At 45.2% G+C, this 16,524-nt stretch overlaps 1 protein-coding gene across 1 annotated transcript in view; it reads right to left on the bottom strand.

Moving 5' to 3' along the window:
• The window catches only part of TMEM8B (transmembrane protein 8B), a 287,529-nt gene that overhangs the window by 19,502 nt on the left and 251,503 nt on the right, over positions 1 to 16,524 (bottom strand). The window contains exons 9-10 of the mRNA XM_078677709.1: positions 11,148 to 11,290; positions 4,808 to 4,986 (exon numbers count right to left, since the gene is read on the bottom strand). Coding sequence (XP_078533835.1) covers positions 4,808 to 4,986; positions 11,148 to 11,290 — 322 coding nt within the window. The remainder of the gene's footprint in view (positions 1 to 4,807; positions 4,987 to 11,147; positions 11,291 to 16,524) is intronic.

The raw sequence follows: 16,524 nt of genomic DNA, 5'->3' as shown, positions 1-16,524 counted from the left end.
CTGGAAAGAGTGAATCCAGATGGATTCTGCACCCGACAACTTGAGCTGATCTGGCTTCAGTGAAAAATACTAAGGGGTCAAATAGGATGGCGGACGGACTAAGTCCGTCCGTCATCCTGTCGGAGAACGGGACCGTCCGCCACAGGGGCGGAGGTCCCGTGCCTCGAATTAAGATGCACCCGCCACAGTGGCGGGTGCATCCCGCATTTTTAACATTGCGGCGGGCGGTGCTGCAAGCACCGCCCGCCGCAATGATGCATGTTGTGGGTTTCAAAGCACAACATGACAGGCACTGCGCGGTGCCTGCCATGTTGTATTTTGAAACGCAGGGGGGTACCATAGGTACCCCCCATGTGCAACCCCCACCCCCCCTTCACCCTGGGGGCCCGCAACGGGCCCCCAAAGCAAAGACCGTATGCCTTTTCGTGGCGGCATTGCCGCCACGGAAAGGCATTGCCCACAGCACATCCTAATATGGCTGGCGGTGTCTGATAGGCATCGCCACCATATTAGACCTTTTCCGCCGCGGTTGTAAGGCGACCGCGACGGACAGTCTTCCCTTCCGTCGCGGTCCCCCCCGCCATTGTGATATGGCGGAGGGGAAATAGGTGGCGACGTTCACGGATGGTGGACGGATCGCCACCGCCTGCATGGTGGTGGCGATCCGTCCGCCATCCTAATCGGCCCCTAAGTTGGTCCCTGTGCAGTTTGTTGTCATTGGGACACATTGAGTCGTGCCTGCAATTTGTGCGCTTTTCATTCGCAGCAATAACTTTTAGGGCACAAGGGAGCTTTCCTAGTTTCAGGTTTAGCTGGTATCAACACAAATGCCTCACTTAAAGAACCATCAGCATTCCTTTTGCTCAAGCCTTGTCCTGGTTGGGAAGTAGCTGGAGCCTCACATCTTTTATGCCAAAGCCATTGAAGAAACAAAGGCCCTCAGCCTGGCACTGCACAGTTACTAAAACCTAAACAATAAAAGGGAGGCAGGATGGTTTGTTTTCAAAGCTCTCCCTGTAAGAGGTGGGCAGGAAGTGTAAGTAGAGCAGATATAGCTGTCTGTAGAAGTAATTACACTAATAACCGTTTTATAGCACCTACTAAGTCTGTATTTCTGCACAAAGAAACCCTTCTGGCAATCTCAGAACAAAGAAAAATGTATTAAAAAACAGTGCATTTGTAAAAATATGCTTTACAGTTTCCAAGCAGTCCCTTGATGCTGGTTCATCACTCATGGAGATATATTCCAAGTATTATAACTTGTGATCTGCAGATAGAGCAAGGGTTTCTGCAGCAAAAGCAATAACCATTGAGCTGTCTACATGATATTCAAACCAGTCACCTGTGTTAGACATTTTGGTTTGCAGCAGGCCCATTAACCCTCTACGCTATGTTATGACTAGATGACACAGATTTCTGCAGCAAGAGCATTTCTGGACAACTCAGAGATCTCTGCAACAGATTTACTATTGCATGTGTCTTTGTTGGCAATTTGTTGGAAGCAGAGTTAAAAAAAAAGAAGCAAATGTCTGAGTAGACTCTCTTACTCCACTCCTTATGACCCCGCCCCTCGTGGCGCCACCCCGTCAGCTGCCCACTCCTTCACTCCCAATGGATGGGATCCCAGAGTAAACATTCTCCACTTCCATGGCTGATAATAATGCATCCATAAGATAAAAGTTGGTTTTCTGCTGCATCACAACAGCTCTGAACTTCTCTGCTTAGCTGTGTTGAAGTTGGGGTTTTTGAGGAAAGTCTTATGTATCGCATCACATGTGTAGGGCAGTCGCTTGGGGCCGGTGGTTATATTATAGATTTCCTTTGTGACATTGGATAATTCTCTAGTCCGTCCATCCCTAATTTATAAAAGCGGTGCACTGGTCCCCCAAGATACCTGTGGGCATCTTGAAGGATAGACGCAACCCTTGGCGGATGCACTGTCGCGATCACACATGCCACGAGAGACCCAGATGTGGTGGTCACGGCCTTGCTCCACCAGGCCTCCTATTTTCAACATCAGACTTACCGATGGACTCGTCGCCAGTTGCTATATGGTAGTTGGGCACACAGAGATGATGGAAGGAGGTACAGACATGGCCGCGCCTTCACACATGCAGGACTCTAGCTTACGTCACACGTACCAAACCTGCAACATTACATGGAAAGGCTATCCAGGTGCTCCCATCAACATCTTTTGAACATTTCCCTGGATACACAGTAATACCAATAAAGCTTTCTTATTTCTCAGTTTAACGAGGCGTAGCAGAATGTTAGTTACTGTTTGAAAATATCCTCACACCCTTAAAATGGCCCGTGTAACCTCGGTAAAAGTCATAATGCCTACTTTAACGTTCTTCTAGCATGGGCGGTCAATGTGGCAGCCCTGTTGCAAAAAGACTAGGGGTGTGCACATCTGTGTAATTTACTTTTTTCATAATTATACAACATTGCCCACACTGACAGACACCATGGACAGACTCACTGCCCACACTGACAGACACCATGGACAGACTCACTGCCCACACTGACAGACTCACTGCCCACACTGACAGGCATTGACAGACTCCCCTTTCCCACTTGTATCGATGCCCCCTTTCTTCCCATGCTGGGTGAGAGGCAGTCTCCTTTAGCCCACGATGGTAGGGAGCACAGCTAGACTCCCTTAGCCGGCACTGACCCCAAACTCACAGACCCCAGGCCTGGCTCTAGCCTCCGCCAGACGGTAAACGTCGTTTACAACGCGGTGTTTACACCGCACAACCTTTACCACGCTGCGATTACAACTCAAGTCGTTACTACGACTTGCACTGGATGGCGCTGTTGGTTAAGGAATATTGTAATTTTATATTCCAACACCTTCCCTACTGTTACGTGGACTGGTGTTGGAATATAAAATTATAAAAATCCACAATCCGCGCCCTCCAACGCAAGTCTTTGTAACGACTTGCGTTGTAAAATCTGCGATGTAAAGTACCGCGATCAAAATGATCGTGTTGTACTATCATACATCCCCGCCAGACACAAGCCAGGGGTCTGCACTGTGGCTCTCTGCAGGCTTTGACTCCCCAGCCTGCCCTGTGGCCAGGGCCGGCTTCAGCGCTGGTGGCGCTGAGTGCGACAATATTAGTTGGCACCCCCCAATGACCACCTCCTCCATGGATTCTATAACTACACCCTTTAGCAGTGACCAAGTCTCCATAACCACTCTCTCTCAGATGCAATGAATTGGTTATATAGCACCAATCATACTAGTAAAGGATGTCAGAGCACTTTGCATCACACACACATTACACAGAGCCAATCATACGTGTGTAAATCAGTGTATAGGAAATGTTGCATAAGCCAAAGGATTACAAGGTGCAGGAGTCACAGGCAGTATAGTTTAGGAGTGCTTGGTGTGGAGAAGCAAAAACTCAGAATTGAAAAGGAAACAGCTTAGTTGGGAGTTTTATTTAATAATAAGAATTGATTTCTACCCAAATTAACTCTTTTTGCAACATTAATCAATGCTCTAATGTATACTTTGCAGCATGCATGCAGTTCTTTGATGAAAGTTAATAGGCCACTGTTCTATATTAGGACTTTAAGTTATAAATTGCAGGTACCAAAAGTATGTCTCTTTTAAAAGCAGTAACCTGCTGACCCATTTACATTATATGCACTCTGTAATCTACATGGTACATGTTCTTTGCAGCAGGTATATTAACCCTCTTACCTACCTTCACGTAAGTCAAAACATCAACTATACAAAACTCCGATCTCTCCCCAGGAAGAATATTAATCATCGGAGTCATCTTGACATTTTTGTGCTGCCTGGTAATTGCTGGAGGAAAGAAACGCGGCAGCAGGTGCGTTAAAAACATGGCAAACTTGCGAACACGGCACCCCCAGGAAGCCAGTACCCGGTGCGGTGGCACCGATCGCACCGCCCTAGAGCCGGCCCTGCCTGTGGCTCTGGAGCTGCCTATCCCTGTTATAGTGAACAAAACGGTTCTTAGCTCATTTCCAAATCAACAGCAAAATTGTTGTATAGAAGCACAATGGAAAACTATACACGTTTATAAAATTTCCAAACCCAGCCGGGAAAGGATTTTATTTTATAAAGAAACAATGTTCAATTCAGTAATCAAATTCGTAATCACAAGACACAAGCCTGTGTCGTACATGAAAAGAGGGAAACAGAAAGATAGCATAAGGGTGAAAGGGGTGTCTATCAGGCAAAGAGCGAGAGCAAAGACAGGGTACTGTATTCAAGTAAAGAATCAATCACAGTATCTCCTGGAGTGGAACATAAACAATCTTATTGGTCAATGTTCATAAACATAAACCCACTCATGGGTGTCGACGTTTCGATCCCTATTGCTCGAAAGGTTACATGGGATCATCATCAGGACATTTTTAATGAACAGAACATGCCTGATTGTAAAAGACGCCTAGAAGCGAAATCAAACAAGGCGGTATCTTCGAAGGAACCGAAGCCAGCGGTGAGTCAGGATACTTTCACCGTGTCGGTCGTTTCAATACGCGGCAGTGGCGCTTAGGTTTAGGAAATAGCCGGAATATATTTGGCTAAAATAAAATAAAATTTACGTGTAGGTATCAATGACCATACAACTGGGGTCCCATCAATGGGGATTTGGACGTCAGTCCTGATGGGGACTCGTCTTCACGTTGCTCCTCGGTCGGTGCCCGATGCAAGTCAATGATCCCTATCCCTGTGGCTCATAAGTCCCAGCCTGCCCCTGGGGCCACAGGCCCCGCCCCCAGAGATGACTCCACCCCCCACTCTAGCCCCAGCCAGACTCACCGTGGAGAAGAACATGGTGAAGACGTAGACCGAGGCTTCCAGGAGGTAGCGGCTGCGGACGGCGATGGCGACCGGAGGCACGAACATGAGGTTGCTGAGGCAGAGGAGGAGAGTCGAGAGCAGCTGGAAGCCGTAGGAGAAGGCCTCAGAGTTATCAGTGCAGCCCCAGCCGTTCCAGCCTGTAGGAGGGAGGGAGGCTGTGAATGCAACAAGATCACAAGGCGCGCTCGCGAGACAATGAAAACACTGCAGTGGGTCTTCCCGTACCTTGCAGACCAACAACTACTGGCTATCCTCACACTTGCGATCTCCAAGCTTCACTGCGCCTGTAGCCTACAGCTTGGAGACCCCTGTTTCATCAAACACAAAATGCAACAGCTCCAGATGCAAGGATGCCTGCGACATGGGGAGATTGTTTTTGTGCTGGAAGGGGCACCTTCCTGCACAAAAACAATCACTACAGGCATTTTAATAGTAGCATGCAGCACGCTTTGAAAGAGGAAAAAACAAGGAGAAATGAAAACATTTCTCCTCGCTGCGCCTTGCGGCTCGCTACGCCTCCCCTGGAGCGGCGTAGCATTGACACGCATTTACGTTTGCTCGTGAATCTGTAAATGTTTCTGGTTCCATGTGTGTTGCGTGTGAACACCCACAGCAACACCCATGGAACGCCCCTTAAACGCAAAGTGCTGCGTGTGAAGGGGCCATATTTACAAGGAGAGGAAAAGTCACGCAGGGTGGCTTTTCCTCTCCTTGTAAATATGGAGAAGTGAAATGCGCCTCCAGTACGTCACAAAAAGTGACGTACTGGGGGCGCAGGGGGGTTGTAAATCTGCCCCTCCATGTTCAAGGCACTTTGCATCATCTTCAAATCCTTCCATGTGAAAAGACCACTCTACCTACAAACAACATTTAAACAATACAAATAAAGCAAGGCACTGTGCTCCAGGCTAGCATCACTGACCAGCATCAGGACATCCAATGGAAGCTGTCTCAAAGAAGGCGCCAGGTGATAACATTCAATGCGCGCCGAAGCAAGAAGCCTCCAGCGACATGAACCTTTCAGAAGAGCGTCGACAACCTGGTTGTTCGTGAGACGATTACATCAAGCGACTCTGGGATAAAACCTGGCACAATAATGCATCCTGTTCATACAAGTGCAGTCTAGTGCCATGAAACAGTCCCAGCCAGCACAGGCACCTACCTCAAGCTGGGGCAGCCACACACATAGCTTCAAGAACGGAATATCATAACTACACCATCCGTTCAATATTAGGAGTAGTCACTATCATGCATCACCTGAAGACCAGCCTCTCGACTGGTGAGATGGAGGCTCTCTCTATAGTCCCTCCCCACACATCACAGACATAAACATTAACTTCCTTACCTCCTACCTTCAACCACGAGACAGAGGACAAACCTATCTTCCACCTCAGGACTGCCCTAACACATATGGCAATGAAACATTAAAACATTTCCCACACTACTTTTAGCTCATACTCCAGTCCTGTCTCTAAGCCCATCCTCCCTACATTGATCCTAAAGTCTATGAATGTAGTGCAATATTGAAAATGCATTCTGGCTACAGATTTCTTTTTGGTACCAGGCAGTCTCTTGTGGTTGGCTGTTGCAAACCAAAGCAACAGTGCTCCTGGATGTAAAGGTGGTAGTAATACTGACTGTCTTATCCAAAAATATATCTTGCACTTTTTTTTATTTGTGCTCTTTAATTCACAAAACACTAAAGCATATGTGCCTGAAAGTAACTAACACTTAATCCCCTGCAAAACTGGAGCCGCCCGGTGAGGGCATGCGTTAGACTCTCTGAATACTGACCCCAGCTCTGAGGCTTACTTTCTAAAGACGATCTTGTGGGGAGGAGTTTCAAGAGAGATACTCTTCTCCCTCTTCCACACTGTCTGATCCAAAGTAAGTGACAATAGAACAGAGGAGTCATTCCCACCTCCACTCCCAGACGAAGGATCATATCTGGAAGCCTGGAGTCAGGCAGGAAAAGGACACAATGCCCAGAATGCAGTTCACTGCACCTTAAAGAGTAGGGAGCAGTCAGCTGGTGCAAGTAAGAGATGGTGTGTTGGACTAGTAACCAATGTGAGCAAAGAATGAGTAGCATCAACCCTTCTTGACAGTGCGTCAAGCTAGGTCAGTAACTGACAGAGGGACAGAAGCCATACCACCCTCCAAGCAATGGACCGTGAACCCTAGGAGGAAGAAATTGCATTTCGAGGCAGAAAGGAGCAATGAAATAAATGTACTACATGCGGGTCAGAGATTGCCCTCAACTTAAAAACAAAGAAAACAAATAATAGTGTGTTGTGCTAGGCAGGTGGGGGCTACATTGTAGCAGAACATCCATGACAACACAACCTCTCCCTCCTTCCACTTGGAAATATATCCTCAACTGTGTTATTTCCACAAAACATGGTAGGTAAAGAAGCAAACCTTCTAGGTTCCCAGATTGAGCGTCAAGAGAGCTAGAGAAAGCAAGGGCCATTCTAAATGCTAGTGGGGGAAATTTACAATACTATGTTCCCATTCTTGCTGTGTTGGAGCCCACTTCCAACATCAAGCGAGCTTCCCCCAAAGGCTTCAGTCACTTATAAGATGCCATTTAAGTTGGGAAAGAAAGATGAGCATGAAAAAAACCCATTCATAGCCTCATTGTGAGGGGTTTGGATTTTAACATGTGTGATGACTATCACTCTTTAGAAACTCTGCCTGCAAAATGTGGCATAACATGTGGATTTTTGTGTTCACAGCACAAAACTCCATGTCTCAATATTTTCTGGGCATATTTCCTCCAGTGAATTTCAGGAAGTTTGACCTATCTAAATTGAGCCGGTGAATGCTGGTTTGATAAAATCCCCACAACTTAGAATTCCAAAGAACGCTGTAACAGACATTGACACACATTTTGGAATTAAATGGAGCACTCATAATGAGGCCCTAAGGAAAGTCTGTGCGCCTCTGACAATATTTTTTATATAAAAAATGTGACTTTGCTGCGGAAGAAAATGGAGAAAGAAGTTGAATATATCAAGAATAAAGTGGAAGCAGTGGATCTGAAAGTGGAAAGCTTCTCCAACCAGCTTCACCACCTTAAATGAGAACTGCAAACTGTGACACAAAATGCAACAGAGATGAGGAAGTTACAATGGCGACTGTGCATGAAGACTTAAAGAACTGTTCAAGTAGGGACAACTTGAAACGTATTGGGATTCCTGAAGACCCAGTAGGCTGGAAGGAACCTGAAAAATTTGTAGCATATCTTATCAAGCAATCTGTTAGGAAGGAGAAACCAACTAAAATTTAACAATTATTAGAGCTTGTTGCAGTCCGTTAGGTAAGTTAGTTGTCAAAGAAACTCCACCTACATCCCTGGCTCTGTTTTAGACCATAAACTCAAGGAACTGGTCTTCAAGAAATCTAGGAGGAAGACTGTCTCAGACCGGCTATACTTTTCGGCTCTACACTGATATGTCTTTTCATCATTAAACATTGCACGCTCTTGTTGATATTGCGGTATGTTTACTGCATCAAAGGATGACAGTTTCTCTCATGATACTTGTAACAGTTTGTTGAAATGTATAGTGCTCATAAGCACCCGACTATCAGACGTTACAGAAAATGTTTACATTCTATTTAAAATCTATTCACTTTTACAAGAGCAATATTATTTTCTCACTACGATGGAAATTTTACCCAGAACAAAGTTACATTCCACACTAAGGTGGCGTCAAATCACAGCCAAGCCATAGTACGGTTTTACCCCGTAATTGATTACTGGATAAAAAGCCATCAGTGTCCACAAGCTTGTATAATGGTTAACAATCAGATCTCATCAATTTTCATCATTACTTGAGGGATGTGGCAAACCTCTCTCTCATCTCATGTATTCGGTTTCTTTATCCATACCCTATGGCAATGCATAAAACTACTAGAATTATTCCACCAAACTATGGAGTTGCGACTCTTGAATAGTTGTGGATAAGGTGCTGGTTCTCACAGTGAATCCAAGGGCAGCACTGAGACAACTGGAGACTTTGTCAAAGAAGTTTGGTGATGAATCTGGGTATGGACTAATGCCAGAAAAAGGCATTTCTTGTACATGGGTTAAATAACAAGCAGGACATCAACAGTGCTAATAAGATAGATTATTGTGAGATCATGTTAGTTAAGAAATATTATTAATCCTTTCAATGGAACTAGGAAGCCATGTTGAAGGAAGTTACCAGGCTCCTGAAGACATTAGAACACTTTCCATTTAGCATTAGAGGTGTCATAAACATGACTAGGATAGCATTACTCTAATAAAAGAGAGAGGGACCTAATACCAAAGGGATAGGGTACCAACAATAGACTTTATGTCAAATAGAAATTCCTTTTGGGCACATTAAATGTGTCTTTAGTTGAAGACGATCGGAACGATACGCGGGACACTAGACGCATCAGAACTCAAGAGGCCGTGTAGAAAACGAGACTGGATATAGCTCTCAGGCCCTGAGTACGCCAGTATAAATATATCTTGCACTACAAGTATCGAAATGTGTATGGACTTTTAACACATACTTGCGATCTGGGCACTGTACCGTGTGCATTCTGGATCTAAAATAACGGCTTTTAAGTTTCGTTACTACTCATTAAGAATCAACTTATTTCCATCCGTATGAGTTTTAACAAGACATGAACAGGATTGATCAAGCTGTGGTCCAGGTAGACATCGCCTAAACTGAGAATTTTGATTCTACCAAAGAGAAAGGAGGCATCACTCCCCTATTCAGAAGATAAGCTTTTTATACAAGATATCTTGGGAAGACAGTCAATATTTTCCTGATGAAGGCGGCTATATACTAATTGTCCGTCGAAACGCGTCGAAACTAAGGGAATAGCACAACACGTATTGATTTAGGAATATTCTGATTGCTGCTGAATATACCTCTTTCGTACCTCCCTTTGTAGTCTTAGGAAATGGATTGGATGAATTCATGTATTTGATTTGTTCCTTTTGATATATATTTTCTGTGTTCCCAAGTTTTATATATTTTTAAATATGTTTCTTTTTAATTGGTTTTAAATGTATAATGAAACTGTGCATACTGAACTGATCTGTTTTTACATAATTTTGTTACTTAATGCATTGCTCTTAGCCTTTATGTCTGAATAATTGTTGTCTATTCTGTTTGTATTAGTTGATGTCTCTACATTTAATGTGCCCAAAGGGAATTTCCATTTGACATATAGGATAGCATTACTCCCAAATGTACTGTTTTTATTTCAGGCCCTCCCATTAATAACTAGATTGTTATGGAATCCTAAAAGGACGAGGAGCACCTTGAAACCTGTGCGACAGCCTCGCAGCAGAGCGGCTGCCGAATGGTACAGACAAAGGTTATTGCCAATTGTTTTGCATGAGGTATATGTCACCTACTGCTAGGCACAAATAATTACTTCTAATAGGACCTGCTGGTAACCAGTAGTGCAAACACAGGTGTGAACCCATTGTGCATTATAGGTGGTGGTGTAAAAACATGAAGAAATACCTTCCACCTGATGTTTGGGGTATCACCTGCCTGTAAATGGCACATTATTTGTCAATGCTCCCGCGTTTCACTCTGCTCATGGAAATAGCCAGGGCTACTGGAATTATGTGATCGTGGGCCGTGGCAATTTTCACATTAATATAGATTTGCCACATTTGCCACATAATCTACTACCTGCCTCATAATCTGCAGATACTGAGGAAAAAAACTTGTGTTGCCATGCAGTGGAAGACCCTTCTAAAAGCAGGACTGGTCAACCTTCTGTTGCTTATTGCTATATTTGATAACATTAGGATAATGGGGTGACCCAGTGTCCCTCAGAACCTGGGTATTGGTAATATAAGAAACAAATGGTTCTGTCGGGCGATACAATTGCTGTGTTAATCAACTCTACTTGTTTTCTTGGTGTGTTCTTAAACTGCAATTGTTTTTTCATTTACTTTGAAAAAGGAAGTGTGAAACACTTTTTTCTTGTATTTAATACAATTCACACAGCAATTGTATTGCCCGACAGAACCATTTGTTTTATATATTATTGTTATATTTGGGCATTAAATTGGTACTAATGAGGTGCAACCAATGCACAGACAGAGTACCCAAGTTTACAAATGACAAAATAACTAAGTAATGCTGCTACAAAATGTGTTGCATAATGCTGCATAATTTGCCTTTTCTTGCCGCATAATTTGTCTCTCTCCTGCCGCATAATTCCAGTGGCGATGGAAGTAGCCCATCAAGCGCAGCTACGCAGGTCCTGCACGCGGCGGGTCAGTGCTCACCTGCTTTGCATTCACAGGCCGCGTACAGGTAGTTGTTGGTTCTCAGCAGCTTGCATTGCCCGTAGGTGCCACAGTCGTTGATGCATGGGGACAGGAAGGTCCGCAGGTTCACCTCCGCGGTGACGTTGCTGCACGGCTCATACCTGCCGATGGAGTAAAGCACAGGGCGTCAGAGCGTCAGCGGTAGGTGGGACCAGGGCAGCACAGTTGACATTCTTTGACTTTGGCCAGCGATGAGTAACAACCAATAGAAACCACATGATATTTAGTACAAATGGAATAAACCAATGACAACACTGGAACGCCCCACCCAATCAGCCGTCAGCGAAAGAGTTAAGGTCACAAGTATGTCTACAGAGAAGTGTCTGTAAGAGCTTTCTCATTTCGTATAATATGCATGAGAGTGATATAGTGAAACATTGAAAAAGTTTCACTAGGGCCACTAATTTATCGCTCTAGAAAAAACTGTCCACCCGATTTGTGTGGGCGAATGAAGCATGTTATGGGAATGAATATTTGTTCTACAAATTTTATCAATGATGTTCACAGAGAATATATGCATTTGTCTCGACTTTGTAATATACACATGCAATGGGATATGCATGCCGCTTTTCCTCTCACAACTGTGATATGTAGCTTCACCTTATTTAAGTGTTGGATTAGAACTTCACGTAATGCCTGCTATGGATTCTTTATTGCAGGTGACGCAACAGAAAGTCAATTGACGGGCAAATATTGACACCGCCCTTACATTAGTGCATGACATTACCCTGCAAGTTATATCTGTGACTTATTTACCAGGGAGGTATTCATTTGATACCCTGATGAAAGCCCTGCAACTTGTTAGGCCTTAGAGTAGGGCTGAAACTAGTCAGTCAAAAAATTATAGAGTCATAGGACCATAAAAGTCCACATTACCCCTTACCTTATTTTTAGCTTTCTCCATGAATAAAGGAATACCTAGGAGAAGGTGAGGGATTTTTAATCTCTATTTAAGCCCCCTGGTCACCCTCTATTCCTAAGTGCTCCCTGAAATACGGTTGAGCCCACCCTGATCTTTAGGAGTCAGGGAGAACCCAATGATGAAGCATGACACTACTAGAGTGTGTGAGGGTTATATATAAAACAATAATTTCTTCCTTCCCCGCACTAGTCATGTGGAGTTAGCATATCCACACGGGGTGTCCTACCCCTCCAGTCCGTGTCTCGTGTACTATGCACCACAATCCCCATAACCCTTGGCGAGATAATGTATTGTTGAATTGATTTTGCAAGGGAGGACGTATCCCCCCATCCTCTTCGTATCTGAAGAGGCTTCTCAACCCTTCAGGTCCCACAGGTTGCTCCTGTGTGAACCTAGTTTGTTTACCACGTCTATAGGAGCTAGCCATCAGCCATTCCAAGTGACATCTCAAGTGCCTCTCTAATAGGGGTGGGCAATTAGTTCCGCTCCACCGGAGGAGTTGGTGGAGTTTTGCCCACTCAGCGTTATGCATGTAACACGGAGCTCATGCCAATTTTCATCAACCGCAGCATGGTGGAGTTTTTCTCATTTGTGGCTCGCCAATGGTAAGTTGGTGACTGCCCGTGAGATTGGTGTCCCCTAGTGCAATTTTCGGCGCCAGAAGGCCACCCGATGAGATTTTCTCAACGCGAGCAGTCATGAGCGATAGCAACTGTTCGCGGTGAGAAAGCTGCCGCCCAAGTTGAAAATTTACTTGAGTGGCAAGAAAGAAGCAGCGCCCCGACACACTGCGTGTTGCCATTCACACTGATTTTACTGCGCAGAACAAGCTCCCGGGACAAAAAATCAGGACGAGCTCCGTGACGTGCCGATTTCCACCTATTCGCGGAACTCCTCAGATCTTGCTGAGCTTTCATGTAACTCTGCAGAACTCCACAAGTTCCGCCCACTCCTAGGGACCTTGCAAACAGAGGATGTGTTGTCAATTAAGTACCGGTGCTGAGGACCGGAAATTACCGGCTGAAATTAAGCAATGTGCGGGACGGTGTGATGGCAAGGCAGTGGCCGGAGATGGACTCTTTTTCTTTGTTTCACCCACAACGCTTACAACGGCTCTTCTTATAAAATAGCTAATGTTTGTAAAGAGGAAAAACTCCCTCTATCATGACTGACAGTTACAACTACCAATACCTATAGTGTAGCGTAATCAAAATGGGAATAACGCTCACAACATCACACAGGGGAGATGAGAGCTCATGACCCATCTTGATGCCACAGATGCACGGCTGTGGGGGGCAAGAGAGGGTTCATTGTAAGCCGCTGAGTATGATGCCCCTGAGGCCGTCTGCTCATTGGACAGCAGCAGGGTGTGTGAAAAAGAAGCCCACAATGTGTGAGAAGTGTGGACCAGTGGCTAAGTATTCCTCAGATCATTCAAATGTTAACCGCATCGCTGCTAGTGCGATTCCCCTGCTGTGCTGGACAGCAATAAAAACGGGTGTGGTCATGACAAGCTGAGCTCGTCATGAGCATGGAAGGGGTTAAAAGGTAAAAGTCCGAAGCAAATGAAATCTACGGCTATGTGGAATTTGATTCCATTGTATCTACGCCACTTGGGTGACGACATTGTGACCTTGGTGATACCCAATGGTATGGAGTATTTGAGTTGTGATGGATTTGTGCTCATGTATTCTATTGTATAGTGTTTTGCAGTGGAATGTTTTGGGGTGTGAGCAGGGATACCCATGTGCCTTCTGCAGTAGTGTGGCGCTGCTCTCATATTCAGTACTTGCTCCAGTCTAAAAATCTTTGGATGCGGGATTGTGAACCTGATGCACCAGACTCCTAGGGTACACACATGGATACATCCTCAGGCTCTCCACCTGGGAGTATCTCATCCCACCTGGACCTTCTGCCAGGCCACAAAGGCATAGAGATCATTTAGGGGTTGCTAGGGGTCGCAGCTGTGACTCCTGGCTTGCCATTTGCTATCCCTAGCACTGCCTTTGTGACCCCTGGCCTCAGTGGTGGCAAATTCAGTGCCAGGAACACAAGGGCAGCTGGGGCTCCACTCTCTTTATTTTTTATCAATTGTTTATTACACTAATGGTGAATAAATAAACATATTATTCACTAATAGTGTAATAAAAAGAGAGTACAGTAAGCTGGAATATGTCCTTCAATGACAGCAGAAGTAAATAAAACATGCTTTTAAATGTATGTTGTGTGCGTGCTTGCAGGTGAGAGTGTGTTTATGTGTGAGAGAGTGTATATCAGGGGCACAATTAGACCCGAACTTTAGGGGGGCTGGCCCTAGCACTGGCCACACATAGTGTAACAGTCTTTTTTGGCACCCCCTCCCCCATTTCCTCCTTCTCCATGAATTTCCTCAGTACCACTCACCAACAATGCACCTCATCTCTCTCTTGCACCTTTCTGACAAACATTTCATGTTTTTATAGTGCTACTCATAGTTTACTCGCACTCAGTTCTGTGATCTGCATGGTACACGTTCTTTGTCGCAGGCACATTAACCCTCTGCGCTCTCCGGGTGGCAAGAGTGCCCATGTGAGTGCACGGTGAATGATGCAACAGTGTGAGAGTGAGGTGAGAGGAGTGATTGCAGGGTGAGTGAGGTGACCATACGAATTTGGGTGCGGATGTAAGTGCAGAGTGGGACGAATAAATGCATGGTTAGTGATGGGCTCGTTTGAGTGAAATGTCAGCTTGAGCAGTGAGGGGGACAGGTGCGTGAAGTGTGACATGAGTGAAGGGTGAGTAGAGTGCTCCTGTGACTACAGCGTCAGGTACAGACTAAACAGCACAAGTGCATTGTGAGTGCAGAGTGATCACTGAAAGTGCAGGGTGAGTGGGTAAATGGTGTAAGAGCAAGGCGATCAGTGTGAGTGCATTGTGATAGCTGTGAGTGCCGGGTGAGTGTGAAAGTGAAGGCCAGAATGAGGAGAAAGTTGCCTGAATGCAGGGTGCATTCCCAGACACTTCAAGTTATTGACGGTGAAATAGGGCTTCCGATATAGGTTAAACTATTGCTATTATGACATTAATCAGGGATCGAGGGTGGAGGAAATAAATAATGTGCTGATCCGGCAACAAACTTCCAGTCTTGTAATTAGGGTTGCCAGCTCATTAATATCATGTCCCAGACGGTACAAAAATAAACATTCACCTAATGCAGTATTTTCAGCACTTATCTGTGCACACTTCAAACATCAAATATAAATAGAAAACACTTTTAATTGTGTTCTGGGGCTGCCTGAATGATTTACGACTAATAATTAAAGGGAACAAAGATAGAAAAGTCACATACAAAATGAATACATACCTTTTTATTTATAACCCTATTTAGTGTCAAGACAAGGTCTTTGCAGGCTCTTTGAACAATACATGGCTGGCATTTTTCTTTTCGCAACCCTACTATATATTCCTTTTCATGAAATGCGTTCTCACACTACAGGCAGTAAATATAAAATGCAAACGTAAGGAAAAAAAACTAAACCTGGGTAACCAGTTTACAGAGGTATGTAAATATGCAAATGGCCTTCAAAGATCTGTGAAAAACTAGGGCGAGCCAGTGTAAAGACTCCAGACACTGCCCAGCTCGACCCCCTGAGACACAGGACAGGAAAGGGAGGGGCTGTGTACACGAGGCTTTGCACGCCTGGTGTATATGTATGAATTTTTGTGTATAAGTATGTGTGTGAGTGAAAGTGGAGGTCAAAGGGTGTGTGATGTCATTTCAGTTACCCCTGGCAATTAGTGAATTGACGTTGATGCCTTGTCACAACCCCCTGCGAGTGGGCGGGGCTGAGCAAACAGAGACGTCTCCAAGAGAAGGAGGTGACGTGCAGGTTAAAGGTCACCCCTGGATGAGAGAGCACCTGTCAGTCAAGGAAGGCTGAAATCCATGCGAGGTGGGCGGGCGAGCAGACAAGTGAAGGCGGTCGATGCGGCCACCCCCGCAAGGACGCACACGCACACGCTCACTGCCTGGCTTCAGGCCAAGTAAAGCCATTCGAATATTGGCCTTCACTTTATTTAGACGCTATCAGTCAAGGGTGAGGTAGTGGAGCGCAGGGGCAGTAGGAACAAACGCTTTGACGTTTTGGCGGTAGTATTAGTACGGTTATTTTCGGTTAAAACGCATACATTTAAAAAAACATTAGGATTTGAGAACGTCATCAACCTATTTTAAATTCAAAAACATTGTTAACATGAATCTATGAAATGACGCCTTCCTGCCCCAGCGGCACCCGTCAGCGTGAGAACGCACACGCCACAGGTCTTGGGGTGTCGGCCGTCATGAGGCCCATGTGAGACCTCATATTCTGGGGGCCCCATCCCTCAACAGCTGCCGAAGCCCCCTTTTGCCCAACCCCACCAATCCTACTTTAT

Source organism: Lissotriton helveticus, chromosome 2_1, assembly GCF_964261635.1.
Source record: "Lissotriton helveticus chromosome 2_1, aLisHel1.1, whole genome shotgun sequence".
Lineage (NCBI taxonomy): Eukaryota > Metazoa > Chordata > Amphibia > Caudata > Salamandridae > Lissotriton > Lissotriton helveticus.
The sequence above is the reverse complement of the archived record's forward strand: the minus strand, read 5'-3'. Positions and strand labels throughout refer to the sequence as shown.